This window comes from Megalobrama amblycephala, linkage group LG5, assembly GCF_018812025.1.
Source record: "Megalobrama amblycephala isolate DHTTF-2021 linkage group LG5, ASM1881202v1, whole genome shotgun sequence".
NCBI classification, from domain to species: domain Eukaryota; kingdom Metazoa; phylum Chordata; class Actinopteri; order Cypriniformes; family Xenocyprididae; genus Megalobrama; species Megalobrama amblycephala.
In genome coordinates, this window is record NC_063048.1 from 37,546,811 (window position 1) to 37,563,769 (window position 16,959).

The following is a 16,959-nucleotide window of genomic DNA, read 5'->3' on the forward strand; positions in this document are numbered from 1 at the left end:
TTTTACTTTCACTTTTGCCAGCCGTTTGCTCTGCCATTTCTTCAGGTGTGTGATTGAATGAGTTTATTATTTAATTATACAAATAAGTGATACATGTTTATTATGTTGTGTTTAAATATTCAGTTTGTGCAACCGAATTTTACATGGTGCACTATGTTATAATATGAGAGCTATATACACAGTGAGTCACGTGCATGTTCACTGCTGTTAATCCCCTCTGTGACATTGGTACATGCATAACTTGTCAGTAGTGTTACTGTTTATGTAACTTAATGTTATTGGACATACACTGATGTATATTTTTATTTCGTTCATTTCAGAAAGACCACATTTAATACCTTGCACATAACTGAATGATGCCAAATATGCAAACAAATATAAAAAGAGTTGAACGGTTCCATGTCTCCTGTCATGCTTCTTACCGGAGCCCTGTAGTGGATGAGCATTCACCTACCTAGATTATTAGTTATGGTTCTTTTCAGTATGGGACTGGCAAAAGGTACAGTAGGACTAGTTTTACTACACTGGCAGAATGAGGCACTGTTTGAGTCAGTTCAACCAGACATGAAGCAAAATGACAAGTCAGATAAATGCAAGGATTGATGAGTTTTATTGAGAAACAGTCTTTCGCTCTTGAACCATTACAGGACCAAATGAAGCCTTGCCTTCCCACTGAAGGCCTAGAGAGGGAGGGAAAAAAAAAAAAAAAAAAAAAAAAAAAAAAAGTGATTGAGCACTTGAAAACACTAAAAGCAAACTTAGAAAGGGAGATCTACCAACCTCCAAAGGGAGAAGCAGCAAATCCACCATCAGGACCACATGTTGAGTCACAGCAACCACAAACTTGGTGGTTTCCATCAGCAGCAAACCACCTGTAACAGTAGACATGCCAGCTTCAACATGAGCAAAGTCAACTTCGAAGTCAAAGACCTAAAGTCAAAAAGTTAAGAGTGTGAAATGTACCCATTAGCGAAGGAACAGGATTTGCGCTGAGCATCACTTGGTACAGAAGCAATAGTTGCCTTCAGAATACATGTTATATAGATCTGCAAGGGATGACAAGTCACATACACAGATTGGTAGTTAAACTCACTCATGATACTCTTAGTACATACATAAGGACTGGAGCTCTCCTGGAACATGAACGCCTCCAGCTGGAACTGGATCGTGTCCTCCTGGGACCGAGGCATGAAGCGGGAGCTGGAAGCTGTAGCCTTGGCATCCACAAAACACCTGAGAAGTAGTTACAAAGAACTCATGAATATCAACTGTATCAAGCAACTTGACCTAACCCATGACTCTGACAGTGTTACAAAAGCGTCCTATAAAAACCAAGACCCTTGACCTTACCCATGATTCTCAATGAAGGAATATCTCGGAAGAGAGTTCACATCTGGTCCTGGAGTGGCCACACAGCTGTCCACAAACACACGCAGAGGCACATGATTGTATACCTTCACAGACGCCTCAACGTTAATAACGCCACCCAGAAAGTAAGAGTTTGAAGGCCTCCGATAGGACCAATCATCTACCAAAAAAAAAAAAAAAAAAAAAAAAAAAAAAAAAAAAAGGCACAGCCACAATCATAAGGTTAAAGATATAAACCTGTACTAACCCATCATGAGCTTCAGGGAGAACAGCAAGACTTCACCAAGGCATTACTGCTTACGTTGTGTAGCCTACGGTTCATGAAAGTACCCATTAGATGGTCTCAAAGCTGCACAAGAAGCATACAGAAAGTCAAAGACCACTTACCTTTGATAATGGCATTGAATGCCAACAACTGCACCATCTGCCCGGGTAATTGGAGTACCAGCAAGTGCCTCAGGGGTGTAGGTAAGCGAGAAGGTGTAGACAAGCTCATCCTCATTCATCTGTAAGAGATTGTGGTTATCTGTGAAGGTCATCGCAAAGACGGTGCACTAATCTTTGGGAGAAAGTGCATTGTGCAATAACTCCTAAACGAGCCAATTGGTTTAAAAAAAAATAAAAAAATTAAGACAACGGTGTTGCCATAGAAAAGTGCAGGTCTCAAACTTAGGATTAAACATGTGCTGTTCCAGGTTAAAAACTAGCTTTAACACTAGAGCACAGGTTATTCTTGTTTAAGCAGCAGTCACCCTATTTATGGGATAGTTCATGTCATTGTCTTTTGAGGGGTTTTAAAGAGGCATGCAGTCTGAGAAACCAGGGTTTACACATTCAAACAGATAGGACTCTCAGCTGCCCTGGCTTTGCAAATGCTGCAACAAGTGAACTGACTTTCCTTGAAAGACTTTGGCTATCCTCTGCCACAAACAACCCATCAAGATTAAAGAGTTCTTACCATCTGCACGCTGTTGCAGTCCTGTAGTTCATACTCAAAGATGAGCACCCTAGACTCAGTGTCCTGACCAACAACAGGACATCCACCTAGAGACAGACCAGTTGGCTGGATCAACTGACCATTGCTGAACAAGTCCTGCTGGACCTCTACAAGAACCCGGTTCTCACTGCATTGAACAGCTACACTGCTGGGAGTCACAGGTTGCCTCAACTGGAAGTCCACTGCCAACTCTCTCTGCACCTCAGGAACAACGGGATACCTCCAATCCAAAGGCTTCACTGGACCCTCCAACAGCTGCTTCTCTTGAAGGCCAAAAGGATCCTGTGCAAGGTTTCTTGAGACAGGACTCAGAGGACTCTGAAACTGAGAAGCCACTTGCAAAGGGTTCCAGAGCCCTAGAGGAGAAAGGCCAGGACTTCTGGAAGCTGGATCTGATTTTGGCCTCATGCTTCTTGGACTTTGACTGTACCTCAAACTTCCCCATGCATCAGGCAGATCAAATGCAACAAGCACAACCACCATTAACACACCTTGCAGAAACTCCATTCTAACAAACATTAACACAAATGCCACAACACACACCAGTGCTTGGCTTGGCCATTTTGTACAGCTTTGAATTAAGGTGACTCCTCCCCTTTTAGCTTAATTGATTATCTTTGATTCTCCTCTGGACCTGTAGAGTCTATGCATTAGCATAGCACATGAAATAACTATACAAGTATTATTAAAAACAAAAAGAACAATAGAAGGCTTGAGGTTTTAATCTAAAGTAATTTGACAAAACATACCAAAATCATTCCAAACACTATCTATTACTAATGCAATTTCTTCCTGCCTATCGTCCGTCATGTTTACTCTGAAGTCTCGAGAGATTTTGCAAGACTTCCTTTGTTCACAGTCAGGACTCTGGTTGAAAATCTGTTCATGTGGTGTGTTGTCTTTGTCACACCACACACTGTAGGATCAAAACTGTTAAATCTAGGATTTTTTTTTTTTTTTTGGCATTGTCCTCATATTTGTGGTCTCGCACATTTTGAAAATCGTATAAGTTTTCAAAAATCTTTTAGTGTGTACCCAGCATAATCTGAGAACAATCCCACCTCCTCAAAAAAAAAAAAAAAAAAAAAAAAAAAAAAAAAAAAAATTCTAAAGGCCCTAATGACTATAATGTTATTAAAATGTTAATGTTGAAAAATTTGGGAAGCACTAGGCTACCTGTTTCAGCCGCATATATGCCCATTAAAAATAAATGCATTTTATTACAATGTAAATACATTAAAGAACAATATATGTGTACTACTAAGCATTAACCTGTGTTTCATGGAGCAGAAGATATGACGTCTACATGCCTGTAAGTATTGTAATAGTGCAAAAAGTCAAACTTAGCTGCAGGAATTCTGTGAGGAATTTAATTTCAGCTTACAGCCAAATGATCTTTGAAGATCGTTGTATCACAAAATTACAATTCAATTACAATTCTTTATCGATTAAAGGCGGGATAGCCGGAATTGTGCTGAATGGCACACAACAGAAGCGCCCTCTCGCGTGATCAGTTCTCCTTGCGCCTGAATAGTCAAATACACGCAAACACAGATATCAAAATGTACATACATCTGCTATGTCCAGTGTTGGGGGTAACGAGTTACAAAGTTAGTATAGCCTACTTATCACAACGTTGTCAATCGCAAACACTAATTTATTCAAAGGTCTCTCTACTGAACTACCTACTGTAGCTTAATTTGCGGAGGATGAAGAGAAAGCACCCATTTGATATATGAGCCAGTAGTGGAGAAATAACTTTTAAAGAAATAATCTTTTTGAGTAACGACCCCAACACTGGCTATGTCCTCCTTGCTGGATGGAGTGTGATGTGATTTGTGTCATGTGCAGGTGTGATGGATAGTGTACAAACCAATAGGGTGTCGGAATGGTATACGTTTTTACTTCTCATCCAACCACAATAAAATTCATTCTATCCGGATGGGGCGATTTATCTGGATAGGTTTTTTAAAAAAAAATTTAAACAATGACAAGCCAGAATGAAAACAAGCCAAAATGAAATAGGGGTAACAAGGCTATTTTTAAAATGTAAGGATTAGAAAGTACACATAATTGCATGAAAATGTAAGGAGTAGAAGTAAAAAGTCGGCTGAAAAATAATTACTCCAGTAAAGTATAGATACCCAAAATTTCTACTTGAGGTAATAAAGTATTTGTACTTTGTCACTTGACACCTCTGCTGAGACACTGAGAGGGCATTTACACAATTGAAAAATTAACGCTCTTTATGCATTCTGGTCATTCATTTACAGAACAGCAGCGTTTTGGGGGCCTAATAATGCAAACTTTTCAAAATGGGTTTAAAAGTGCAAGTTTTTGAAAACAGTACAATTATTGTCTCTATGTAACTTATAAAAACATGAATTAGTGAAAATGGTAACATCATGCACATTACGTCAGAACCTGTAAGACTCATTCGCTCCTTGTTTTCCTGTAGGGTTTTATAATGGGGTTTTTCAATTTTAGTAAAAATAAAGCCTGTGCTAAACATAACTTGACAAAACTTTGTTTTACAATGTACAGACTTATGTGCCAAACTGCCTAATTACTTACTAAAAATGTTTTCAAAAATGAACTGCTTCAAAATTCACTTTTTTCACTATGGGTGTGTAATCTACATTGTAGAACAAATTGTCAAAGTATCAAGTTGTTTACCACAAGCTTTATTTTACACAAATAAACCCCACAGGAAAATCTCAAAGGAAACAGCAGGGAATTAGTCTCCTGGGTTCTGACGTCATACCTGCACCACTCTATAGGCACACAGTGTTTTACATGTCATCGCCAACTACTGGCTTGGTAGCAGAAAACAGTTTAGTCATTTTCACAGATTCACGTGAACAGTGATTGTTTGACAACGTTGTCTGGACGTGAAACATTTCAAAGAGGTAAAAAAAAAAAAAAAAAAAAAAAAAAACCCCACTTCCATTATAGTACATTTGTGTAAGCACTTGCCTGCGTCTCAATCTGCACCCTAGGTCATGAATCAGTATAGTGTAAATTAATGTGGCTGGCTCCCTTATTAGTGCCCTGACTACTGAACCAGGGAGCTGAGACCCACACTCACCTAATGAGCTGATGATCTGAATAAAGGAGTTAAGTGAGAAACACAAGGGACATGCCAGGACTAAAAACCACTACATTAGCAAATGAGAACTCACTAGAAATGCTTTAATCTAGGTTCTTTCCCCAATCTAGAAACTGACAGCTTGTCCATGATAGAAACTCATCTAAAGCACCCAAGCTCAAATATGATCGTCTAGAGCAGTGGTCTCAAACTCTGGAATGCCACAGCTCTGCAGTTTTGCTCAAACCCTAAATCAAACCTAGAGCCAGCTAATCAAGGTCTTCAAGATTACTAGAAACTTCCAAGCAGTTGTGAGCTGGAGCTAAACGGTGCAGAGCTGTGGCCCTCCAGGAATAGAGTTTGAAACCACTAGTCTAGAGATTCATAAGTACAGATCAGAAAGAAACTAGTTTTATACAGCCACTAGGGCTCAATGTGAGCTTCAGTGAAGAAAAAAAAAAAAAAAAAAAAAAACTCTTTGAGAACAGGAATATGAAAGGAGGGACCAGCACAATCACCCACAGTGCTTCATGGGACAAGGCATTCCTGCAGAGATCTTTGATTATTTGCTTGCCAAATTCTTAAGAGCATATGGCCAATTTCTCTAGAAATCCTACTGTTAAACTGAAGTTGTAAACAAACTGACAGCTTCCAAACAAACAGCTTCCAGAGTATACCAATTGAGACAAAAAAAAAAAGCCTATAAAGTAGCGTTTAAAATTCAGTAATGCTATAGTTGCATGCTATATGGGACTTGCAGAGGTTCAGTAGGACAATTTCACCACATTGGTAGAATGAGTCACTGTTTCAGAGTCAAAAGCAGTTAAACCAGACATGAAGCAAAATGACTAGTCAGATACATGCAAGGATCAATGTTAAATTTATTGAGAAACAGCCTTTCGCTCTTGAACCATTACAGGACCAAGTGATGCCTTGCCTTCCCACTGAACACCTAGAAGAAAAGCAAAACAAATTCAAGCACTTGAAAGTCAAGAGCAACCTTAGGAAGTGCAAAAGCTACCAACCTCCATAGGGAGCAGCAGCAAATCCACCATCAGGACCGCATGTTGAGTCACAGCAACCACAAACTTGGTTGTTTCCGTCAGCAGCAAACCACCTGTAGAGGAAAAAAAACAAAAAAAAAAAAAAAAAAAAAAAAAAAAACCCTTAACGAGCAGACTCAAGTCAATTTAAAAAAAAAAAAAAAAAAAAAAAAAAAAAAAAAAAAGCATACCCATTGGCGAAGGAACAGGATTTGCGCTGAGCATCACTTGGTACAGAAGCAATAGTTGCCTTCAGAATACATGTTATGTAGATCTGCAAGAGATGGCAGAAGTCACAAAAAAAGCTTGGAAGAGAAGTTGATCTCACTCATATTCTTACTACATACATAAGGATTGGAGCTCTCCTGGAACATAAATGCCTCCAGCTGGAACTGGATCTTGTCCTCCTGGGACCGAGGCATGAAGCGGGAGCTGGAAGCTGTAGCCTTGGCATCCACAAAACACCTGAGAAGTGGTTACAGAGAACTCATGTCAACTGTACAATCAAGCAACTTGACCTAACCCATGACTCTGTTACAAAAGAGTCCTATAAAAATCAAGTGCCATGACCTTACCCATGATTCTCAATGAAGGAATATCTCGGAAGAGAGTTCACATCTGGTCCTTGAGTGGCCACACAGCTGTCCACAAACACACGCAGAGGCACATGATTGAACACCTTCACAGATGCCTCAACGTTAATAACGGCACCCAGAAAGTAAGAATTTGAAGGCCTCTGATAGGACCAATCATCTAAAAAAAAAAAAAAAAAAAATTATATTTTAGGCACAGCCACAATTATAAGGTTAAAGATATAAACCTGTACTAACCCATCATGAGCTTAAGGGAAAACTGCAAGACTTCTTCACCAGCCTCCGTTGAGGCATAAGGGATCCATGTTGGCCTCAAGGCATTACTGCTTACATTGTGAAGTCTGTGGTTCATGAAGGTACCCATTAAGTGGTCTCAAAGCCGCACAAGCAGCATGCAGAAAGTCAGAGTCCACTTACCTTTGATAGTGGCATTGAATGCCAACAACTGCACCATCAGCCCGGGTAATTGGAGTTCCAGCAAGTGCCTCAGGGGTGTAGGTAAGAGAGAAGGTGTAGACAAGCTCATCCTCATTCATCTGGAAGAGATTGTGGTTACCATGAAGGTCATCCCAAAGACAGTGCACTAATCTTACTTTGGGAGAAAGTGCATTGTGCAACATGTTGGAATAACTCAAGAGCCAATTGGTCATTTAAAAAAAAAAAAAAAAAAAAAAAAAAAAAAAAAAAAATTTTTTTTTGCTATCTTCTGCCACAAACAACCCAATAAGATTAGAGTTCTTACTATCAGCACACTGTTGCAGTCCTGTAGTTCATACTCAAAGACGAGCACCCTAGACTCAGTATCCTGACCAACAACAGGACATCCACCTAGAGACAGACCAGTTGGCTGGATCAACTGACCATTGCTGAACAAGTCCTGCTGGACCTCTACAAGAACCCGGTTCTCACTGCATTGAACAGCTACACTGCTGGGAGTCACAGGTTGCCTCAACTGGAAGTCCACCGCCAACTCTCTCTGCACTTCAGGAACAATGGGATACCTCCAATCCAAAGGCTTCACTGGACCCTGCAACAGCTGCTTCTCCTGAATGCCAAAAGGATCCTGTGCAAGGTTTCTGGAGACAGGACTCAGAGGACTCTGAAACTGAGAAACCACTTGCAAAGGGTTCCAGAGCCCTAGAGGAGAAAGGCCAGGACTTCTGGAAGCTGGATCTGATTTTGGCCTCATGCTTCTTGGACTTTGACTGTACCTCAAACTTCCCCATGCATCAGGCAGATCAAATGCAACAAGCACAACCACCACTAACACACCTTGCAGAAGCTCCATGCTAACAAACATTAACACAAATGCCACAACACACACCAGTGCTTGGCTTGTTGATTTTGTACAGCTTTGAATTAAGGTGACTCCTCCCCTTTTAGCTTAATTGATTACCTTTGATTGTCCTCTGGACTTGTAGAGTTTATGCATTAGCAAATGAGAATGTTCTATAATGTCACTAGCCAATAGAACACTTGAAGTTTTAATCTAAAGTAATTTGACAATTAAGAAACTGAGTTTGACCATTATAGAAACTTCATATAATGTAAAAAGCACCTGAACTCACACAAATAGAGATTATTCATAAATATCTTTAAAAAACAGATCACATAGACAAAAGTTGTTATTTTATGCTAGATACACACCACAAGACAATCGGGCTGATTTTGGGATGATTTCTCCCCTTCCGACAATCTTAGGCTACGTCCACACGAAGCCGGAGCTTACCCTAAACCGATTTTTTTTTTCCTCGTCTCAAAAAATATCTGCGTCCACACGAAACTACTGAAATGACTCAAAATGATGTAGTATACATGCCAGACCATTATGTGGCACTGTAATTCTGTCACAGAAATGCACTTAAAGCAGTGAAGAAGACTTGGAGCATGTGCATAAACCTTGCGCGCTGAATACAATCTATAGCAAAGCTTAGATATAACACTTTATTTTGGCTCAGTAGCTTCTGCAGCACGAACGCAAACATGTAGAGTCTGCTATTACGGTTGTTGCTGTTTTGTGGTGTTAGCGCGTCTGACTAGGGTCGACACGTGGGTGATGACATCATCGTTTCAGAAAATATACGGATTGCCCCGTCCACACGATAACGCAAAGACGGCGTTTTCAAATTTATCCACTCTGGGACCCGGTTTCAAAAAAATAGCGGTTTCACCTCTCGAAAACGCTGGATCCATGTGGACGAGATGGGGCCTTAGGTAATGTCCATCAGGATGGTTCTATAGATTATATTATCACATTTTCCTGTGGTGTGAGGTGTGTTAAGTGACTGAATTTACTCAGAGGGGCCCTGATCACAAATCGTAAATATTCGTCAGAAATCCTGATGCGTTGGGGAAAATCCCGAGGACAAATGCATGCACGCTCTGGGGATTATCACATGAAATGAAACGATATCCAATCAGAAAGCGAGCTGACAGAAGCATAACAAACACAGTCATGGCGCAGCACAAAGTTAAATGGATTTGGACAGCAAAGATGGAGGATCAGCTTTTTGATTTGTGGCAACAGCATGTATGTTTATACAATGTGTCCCATAAACCATACCAAAATCATTCTAAACACTATCAATGCAATTTATTCCTGCCTATCATCCGTCATGTTTACTCTGAAGTCTTGAGAGATTTTGCAAGACTTCCCTTGTCCACAGTCGGGACTCTGGTTGAAAATCTGTTCATGTGGTGTGCCGTCTTGTCACACCACACACTGTAGGAGCAAAACTGTTAAATCTAGGATTTTTTTTTGTCCTATTTGTGGTCTCACATTTTGAAAATCTTATACATTTTAAAAAATCTTTTAGTGTACCCAGCATTATCTGATACATTGAGAGGGCATTTACATGACTAAACTGAACACTCTTTATGCATTCTGGTCATTCATTTACAGAACAGCAGTGTTTTGGGGATCTAATAACGCAAACTTTTGAAAATGGGTTTCAAAGTGCACTTTTTTGAAAATATAATTATTGTCTCCATGCAAACTATAAAAACATGAATTAGTGAAAGTGGTGACGTGCATTACATCAGAACCTGTAAGACTAATTCGCTGCTTGTTTTCCTATAGAGTTTTATAATTATGGTTTATCCAATGAGTAAAAAAGCCTGTGCTAAACATAACTTGACAAAACGTTTTGTTTTACAATGTACACACTCGTGCCAAACTGCCTTATCTAGTTAAAAAAAAAAAAAAAAAAAAAAAAAAATTTAAATGAACTGCTTCAAAATTCACTTTCCACTAGGGGTGCGCATAATTACGTTGTAGGACAAATTGTCAAAGTATCGTCAAGTTGTTTACCACAGGCTTTATTTTACACAAATAAAAACCCACAGGAAAAGTCTCAAACAGCAAATTAGTCTTCCGGGTTCTGACATCATACCTGCACCACTCTATAGGCACAGTGTTTCTTTACGTGTTGCCACCAACTGCTGCCAAGCCAGCAGAATACAGTGTTTAGTCATTGATTGAACAGTGATTGTTTGACAACATTCTCACATCCAGACACTTTTCAAAAAGGCAAAAGGAAAAACTTCTGTAGTACATTTGTCGTGCAAACATACTTGCCCTGTGTCTCAAGCCCCCAGGATGCAAATCATTATATTGTAAATTAATGTGGCTAGCCCCCTTATCAGTGCCCCAACTACTAAACTAGGGAGCTGAATGAGACCCATGCTTAGTTCAGTTAATTGAGCACTCACCTAATGATTTGAATCCAGTGTTAAGTGAGATACCAGGACTGAAAATCTCTGCATTAGCAGGTGAGAACTTACTAGAACGCTTTAATCCATGTTCTTTCCCAATTTTCCCCATCAAGAAACTGACAGTTTCTATCATGGACAAGCTGTCATCTACAAAGCCCCTGAGCTCAAACAAATGATAGTCCAGTCATAAATATTTATGACTACAGATCAGAAACAAGTTGGTTTTGTACAGCCACTAGGGCTCAATGTGATCAAGCTTCAGTGGAAGTTGTTTAAACAATAAAAGTTGCCTATAGAGAAAGTGGTTTAAACTCCTGTAATGCAACAGCATCCTATATGGGACTTGCAAAGGTTCAGTAGGACAATTTCACCACATTGGCAGAATGAGGCAACGGTTAAGTCAAAAGCAGTTAAACCAGACATGAAGCAAAATAATTGGTCAGGTACAATAAGTGGCCCTAAACAATAATTGTCCTGTTTTTACTCTTCACTGTGTATTTTTTAATTCTTTGGATGCTTAAAAACACTTCATTACTTGACTTCTAATATAATTCCACAGTGAGAGAGATTAATCAACATATTGATAAAACATTTTATTAGTATTAAGAGGTGGAAAGGATCAAGTTTTTTGCATTGATCACAGCTGAAGTCTAAACATTTTACGACCGAAACCATTTTAGAAATACTGAGACAACATTGCAATTCACTTAATATCTTTCCATGTTTTTTTTTTCCAACAAGGTTATTTTAATGCATCCACAAAACCATCACATGTAACATGGAGCCATCTTGTGGCTGTTGGGATACATTGTACATACATGTATAATTTACTGTTTCACATTCACACAGTAAAATGTGATAATTGCCAGAATCAGCCAGTTTTAACCCCCAGGACTTTATAGAAACTTTTACCTGCATATGTAGTCACATTTTAATAATACAAGAATTGACAACAACAAACATCAACTTAACTTGACGTTAATGCATTGACAAACTTCCCTTATAAAATATAAATTTCTGTAGTAAAGTGATGGAAATAGATGGTAATACCACAGTATTTTACTGCAGTGTTATTCATTAATTAATTATTAATAATAATAATAATAATAAGGCAACATTTCTAATTTTCCATTTAAGTACTAAAATTACAAAAACTTGAATAAAAATAAAGCAATATAAAAAAATTCAAACAAAAACAACAACAAAATAAATGTTAAAATGACCTAATAAAATTACTAAAACATAACCAATTAAAGTGAAAACTGAATATATAAAAACATAAAACTATTATAAACTATAATGCATATAAATAATATGAAAATAAATAACATTATGTTACTATATGGGAAGTTCATCAATGCCTTCATATCTCATGAATTGTTCTGTGTTCCTTAGAGAAAAACAATTTATGCATATCAACAACTCCTTACACCCATGTAAAATGAGATAGAGAGACAAAGCATTACTTTAACAACTTCAAATATTTATTTTCTGAATGAAAAATATAGTTGTTTACAATGGGATATAATTTAGCTCTTCTGACAGCTGTACATCATCAGAACACGCACTCATGACGACGGCGGCAAACTTAATGTGGTTAAAAGTTAATAACACTTAAAATCAGCAATATAAACAGTATCTGCTATTAATATACATGTATTCCAAAAAAAAAGCAGCTCTGGGAAGGGCTTTAACAGTCCAGTTTTCAGCTTTGTTCATAAATTGTCTTGAATTTCCGTTTTCCAGTTCAGATGAACACTGATCACGGTCCGCTCGCATAGTAACATGAGCAAACCTCGCAGCAGTTTGCCTAAATCTAGAGCAATAAAACTCAACATGAATTATGAAAAGGACATTGTGCTTTTACAACCATTTACTCCAAAACACTTAAATGACTTTTACCTCATAGAGTACTGACGGATAAATGCCGATTTCAAGCCATCGTGTTGATGGAGGAACTCGACCTATAGATATGTTCAGATCAATTTAAGCTTTAGAGGTTTTAGTTCATTTATGAAGTGATATTCAGAATTCAGATGCACAATATAATTGGTGAAACAAAGTGATTGTCCTTCACAAAAAAAACAAACAAACAAACAAAAAACAGCAAAAACAACCAAATTGCTATTGTTTTACGCACCATTCAGAGCTTTAGAGTGAATTTCCGGTCATATTTCAGCCCAACATCAAAAGGAAAAATATAATATTATAATTATTTAATATTTTGCATGAAAAATATAGTATATTTTGGGACAATTAAACGTTTCTGCAACATTTTTATAATTACGCATATTCATGTGAAAAAATCTTATCCTGTAAAACATCCTTGTGCAACCCTTGTTTTTTTCAGTTTTTTTTTGATCATTTTGCCTGTGTTAATGCCAGCGGCATAAAATTTGGCACAGGTGTGTATTTTTATTGGAATTTTACTATTTCACCCTCATTTCCTGTAATAAATCTATTTTACACTAGTAACACAAAATAATTCCTCTCAGGACCTTAAGGACAAAAATGTCTCCATTGAAACTGCAATTTTTAATCCCAGGGTTATTTAACTATAAAATGAAGCAGTCTTTGTTAATAGGCTTTCATTCTGTTGGCAAGGCTTCAAAATTTACATTTTTACTTTTTTTTATTTTTTTTTTATTACCAGATTTTCTCAGGTTTCTCACCTTATTCCTGTTTTCTGCTTCTGCATATCACAGAGCCAATTGGATAAATTATGCAGTTTTAAATTATGCAATATTTAAATGTGTGTAATAAAAAAAACTGTGTGTAATATTTGAGAGAGAAAAACACAGTGGAGTTTTGCTGGTATCTAATGGGGAAAATGTGGATTTTCTAGCAGTATACATATTTTATATAAAATAAGAATTTTATATAAAATAATGTTCATAAATCATTTTCAGAAACTTAATTTTTTTTTTTTTTTACATCAATAATCTGCTTCTTTAAAATGAGACCAAGCTTACATTTTTATGACAGTTTTTTGACACAGACATTTTTGTCCACTATGGACCTTTTTTAATTGATGCACAAGGGTTACATTTTTTCGCATTGTGTTTTTAAGCGAAATATGACCTGGATAACTTTTTTATTTTGTGAAATTCACCCATGGCAAATTTCTACACAGAAAAACTGGATACCGGATTCACTTTCATAGAGAATGTTTGAATGGGACACTGCAGGTATGTTTGGGTTTAAGAACAGCACCATTATGGTGGAATGTAACATCAATCATCACTAAATTGATCATAATTAAAGATTATAACACCTGATTGCCATTCAAACATTGTGTGAATTAAAACGCCAAGGACCTAAATGATTTGATATGGCACTTTCTGCTTGGTTAACACAGTTTCACAGTGTTTTAAGACTTTAAGAAGTAAATGAACTCGATATATGCTGAAAATTCTTTGGTAAACCATCATAGCTGGTGTGTGTAAGTTAGTGAGGTCACAAACCGTTAACAATATACCCACAATTACTGCTCACTCCAATCCACAAATCAAATCTGTGACGCTCTTTGGTGCGTCGGGTTATTGAATGCTGGTGGCTGAAAGAGCTGAAAAAATACAAAAATATCCCTAACGCAACAAGAAAGCCTTTCTGATTATGATACGTAGAATACATTTGAGGGTTTTCATATACAATCTTAATACATATTGTAAATTATTTAAAGGTTGCGTCTGTGATCAGAAAATAAACCTTTGGTCGCATTCAAACTTGAGACGCGTTTGAACAGCGAAACCCATTCGTAGAGTTATCAAAACCTCAAGAAACAGCTTGGCTTTAACATGCCATGTAACACTGGACGTGAAACTTCAAACTCCCAGAGTCCTGTGACATCCATCCCATGATGCAAAAAGGTGAATCTCATGAAAAGAAACAAGGCTTTTTTGGCATTGCTATCAAAAAAACTGAACATTTTCCATCAAATGTGTCTTTTCATGAGATTCACCAGATCATTTCTACTGAAGTTCACCATTTCAAATCCACACACGTCTTTAAACACCGCTGTTTTCCTTTTTGGCGCGCTAAACCTTCATACGTAAACTAATAAAATCCACGAGGAACCCGGTATAAAAGAACCACTGCAGTTCAGCGTATCGTATTAAATAACAGAGCTGCGTCATTCGCGTCTATGTACAGCAAAATAAAAGTGCTGGGACTGCCATCCGTGATCACGTGTAAAAGCCCACAGTGAAATCTGTGAATAATACTGGTTAAAGAGAGCGCGGCGCAGCGTCCTTCATACTTGCCCCGGCTCGTGTCTCGCCCCGTCACTAATACTGTGAGGAAGCGCTCAGGAAGCGAAGCCGCGCCGCCGCCGGTGCGATGCGTTCGCGGTTCCGGCGGACTGAGAGGTTGTGAGGGGGCTCATGGGAGACGGAGGACGTCTCCTCCGTGCCAGCGCTGGTCTCAGATCAGTCTGGAGTTTCTCAGGAACTGAATGAGGACCTTGTAAATGAAGGTGTACTGTGAAAGCGTCTGCACCATCATCATGCGTTGCTGCCGCAGCAAGTTCAGAACAGTCGGGACGTCCAGCATCTGTCAGGAAACAGAGACACATCAGTGACCATCAGACCAATCTGAATTCTGAAGCATGCATTTTAAAATATGATTATTTATAAAATATAGATTTCTGAAGGATCATGTGACACTGAAGACTGGAGTAATGATGTTGAAAATTCAGCTTTGATCATAGGAATAAATTACTTTTTTAAAATATATTTAAATAGAAAACAGATATTTTAAATTGTAATAATTTTTCGCAATATTACTGTTTTTACTGTATTTTTAATTAAATGAATGCAGCCTTGGTGAGCAGACGAGACTTATTTTAAAAACATTAAAAATCTTATTGACTTTTGAACGGTATTGTATGTATGTATGTATGTATGTATGTGTATATATATATATATATATATATATATATATATATATATATATATATATATATATATATATATATATATATACAAAACGAAAATAAATAGTAATAAAGATATATAAATAATCATTATTTAATAATTAAATTTAATTAAATAACTCACTGATATCAGACTGATTTGTTCATTTGCTACAAATCATTTTCATAAAAATGATTAAAATATTGTATATAAAAAGTACATGAATAAAAAATAAAATAAACTATATTAATTACATTTAATTAAATAACATTTAATATTAAAGTATGTCACGTCCGGCTCACAAGCCACGACAAATGGGGGCTCGTCCGGGATCTGAACCCGGGACCGAGGTTCCCGGACGAGCCCCCATTTGTCACGGCTTGCGAGCCGGCCGTGACAAGTAGAATTATGAAAATATAATTAAATATTAATAATTTTGAGTCTTTAGATTTGAACTCAAGTGCTTTATAACATGAAGCCATTTATGAACTGATATCAGACTGATTTATTAATTTACTACCAATCATTTACGTCAAAACAATTAAAATATTGTACATAAAAAGTACATAAATAAAAAAATAAAAACAAATATAAATAAAAATATAAATAACATTTAATATTAAAGTAAAATAATTTGAATATAATTAAATAATTTTGTCTTTAGGTATGACTCAAGTGTTTCATGCACCATCAGACTGATTCATTAATTTGCTACAAATAATTAACATAAAAATTATTAAAATAGTGCATATAAAAAGGTACAGAACTAAAAAATAAATGATAGATTATTTTAGTAATTAAATAATTACTTTAACATTTCATATTTAAGTATAATTACAACATAAAATATTTTAAAAGACGTAAAGTCAAGTGTTTCATATTTAGAAACCATTTTTTGCACTGAGATTATATACATATATATATATATATACACATTTAATTAAAAATACAGTAAAAAACAGTAATATTGTGAAATATTATTACAATTTAAAATAACTGTGTACTATTTAAATATATTTGACAAAGTAATTTATTCCTGTGATGCAAAGCTGAATTTTCAGCATCGTTACTCCAGTCTTCAGTGTCACATGATCCTATTCATGAACTTTCTATTCATCAAATAATCATGAAAAAAAATATTGTACACAAATATTTTGTACAATTGTACACATTAAATATTTCTTGAGCAGCAGATCAGCATATTAGAATGATTTCTGAAGGATCATGTGACACTGAAGACTGG

General features: G+C 36.9%; 1 protein-coding gene and 1 pseudogene across 2 annotated transcripts in view; both read right to left on the reverse strand.

Moving 5' to 3' along the window:
• Nucleotides 1-591: 591 nt before the first annotated feature.
• On the reverse strand, nucleotides 592-8,426 carry LOC125268179 (annotated as a pseudogene).
• Nucleotides 8,427-12,265: 3,839 nt separating this feature from the next.
• ptpn21 (protein tyrosine phosphatase non-receptor type 21) overlaps nucleotides 12,266-16,959 on the reverse strand; it is a 36,316-nt gene continuing 31,622 nt past the window's right edge. For both annotated transcript variants that reach the window (XM_048192183.1, XM_048192184.1), the window contains one exon: nucleotides 12,266-15,354. In XM_048192183.1, the coding sequence (XP_048048140.1) occupies nucleotides 15,226-15,354 (129 nt within the window). In that variant the 3' untranslated portion in view covers nucleotides 12,266-15,225. The remainder of the gene's footprint in view (nucleotides 15,355-16,959) is intronic.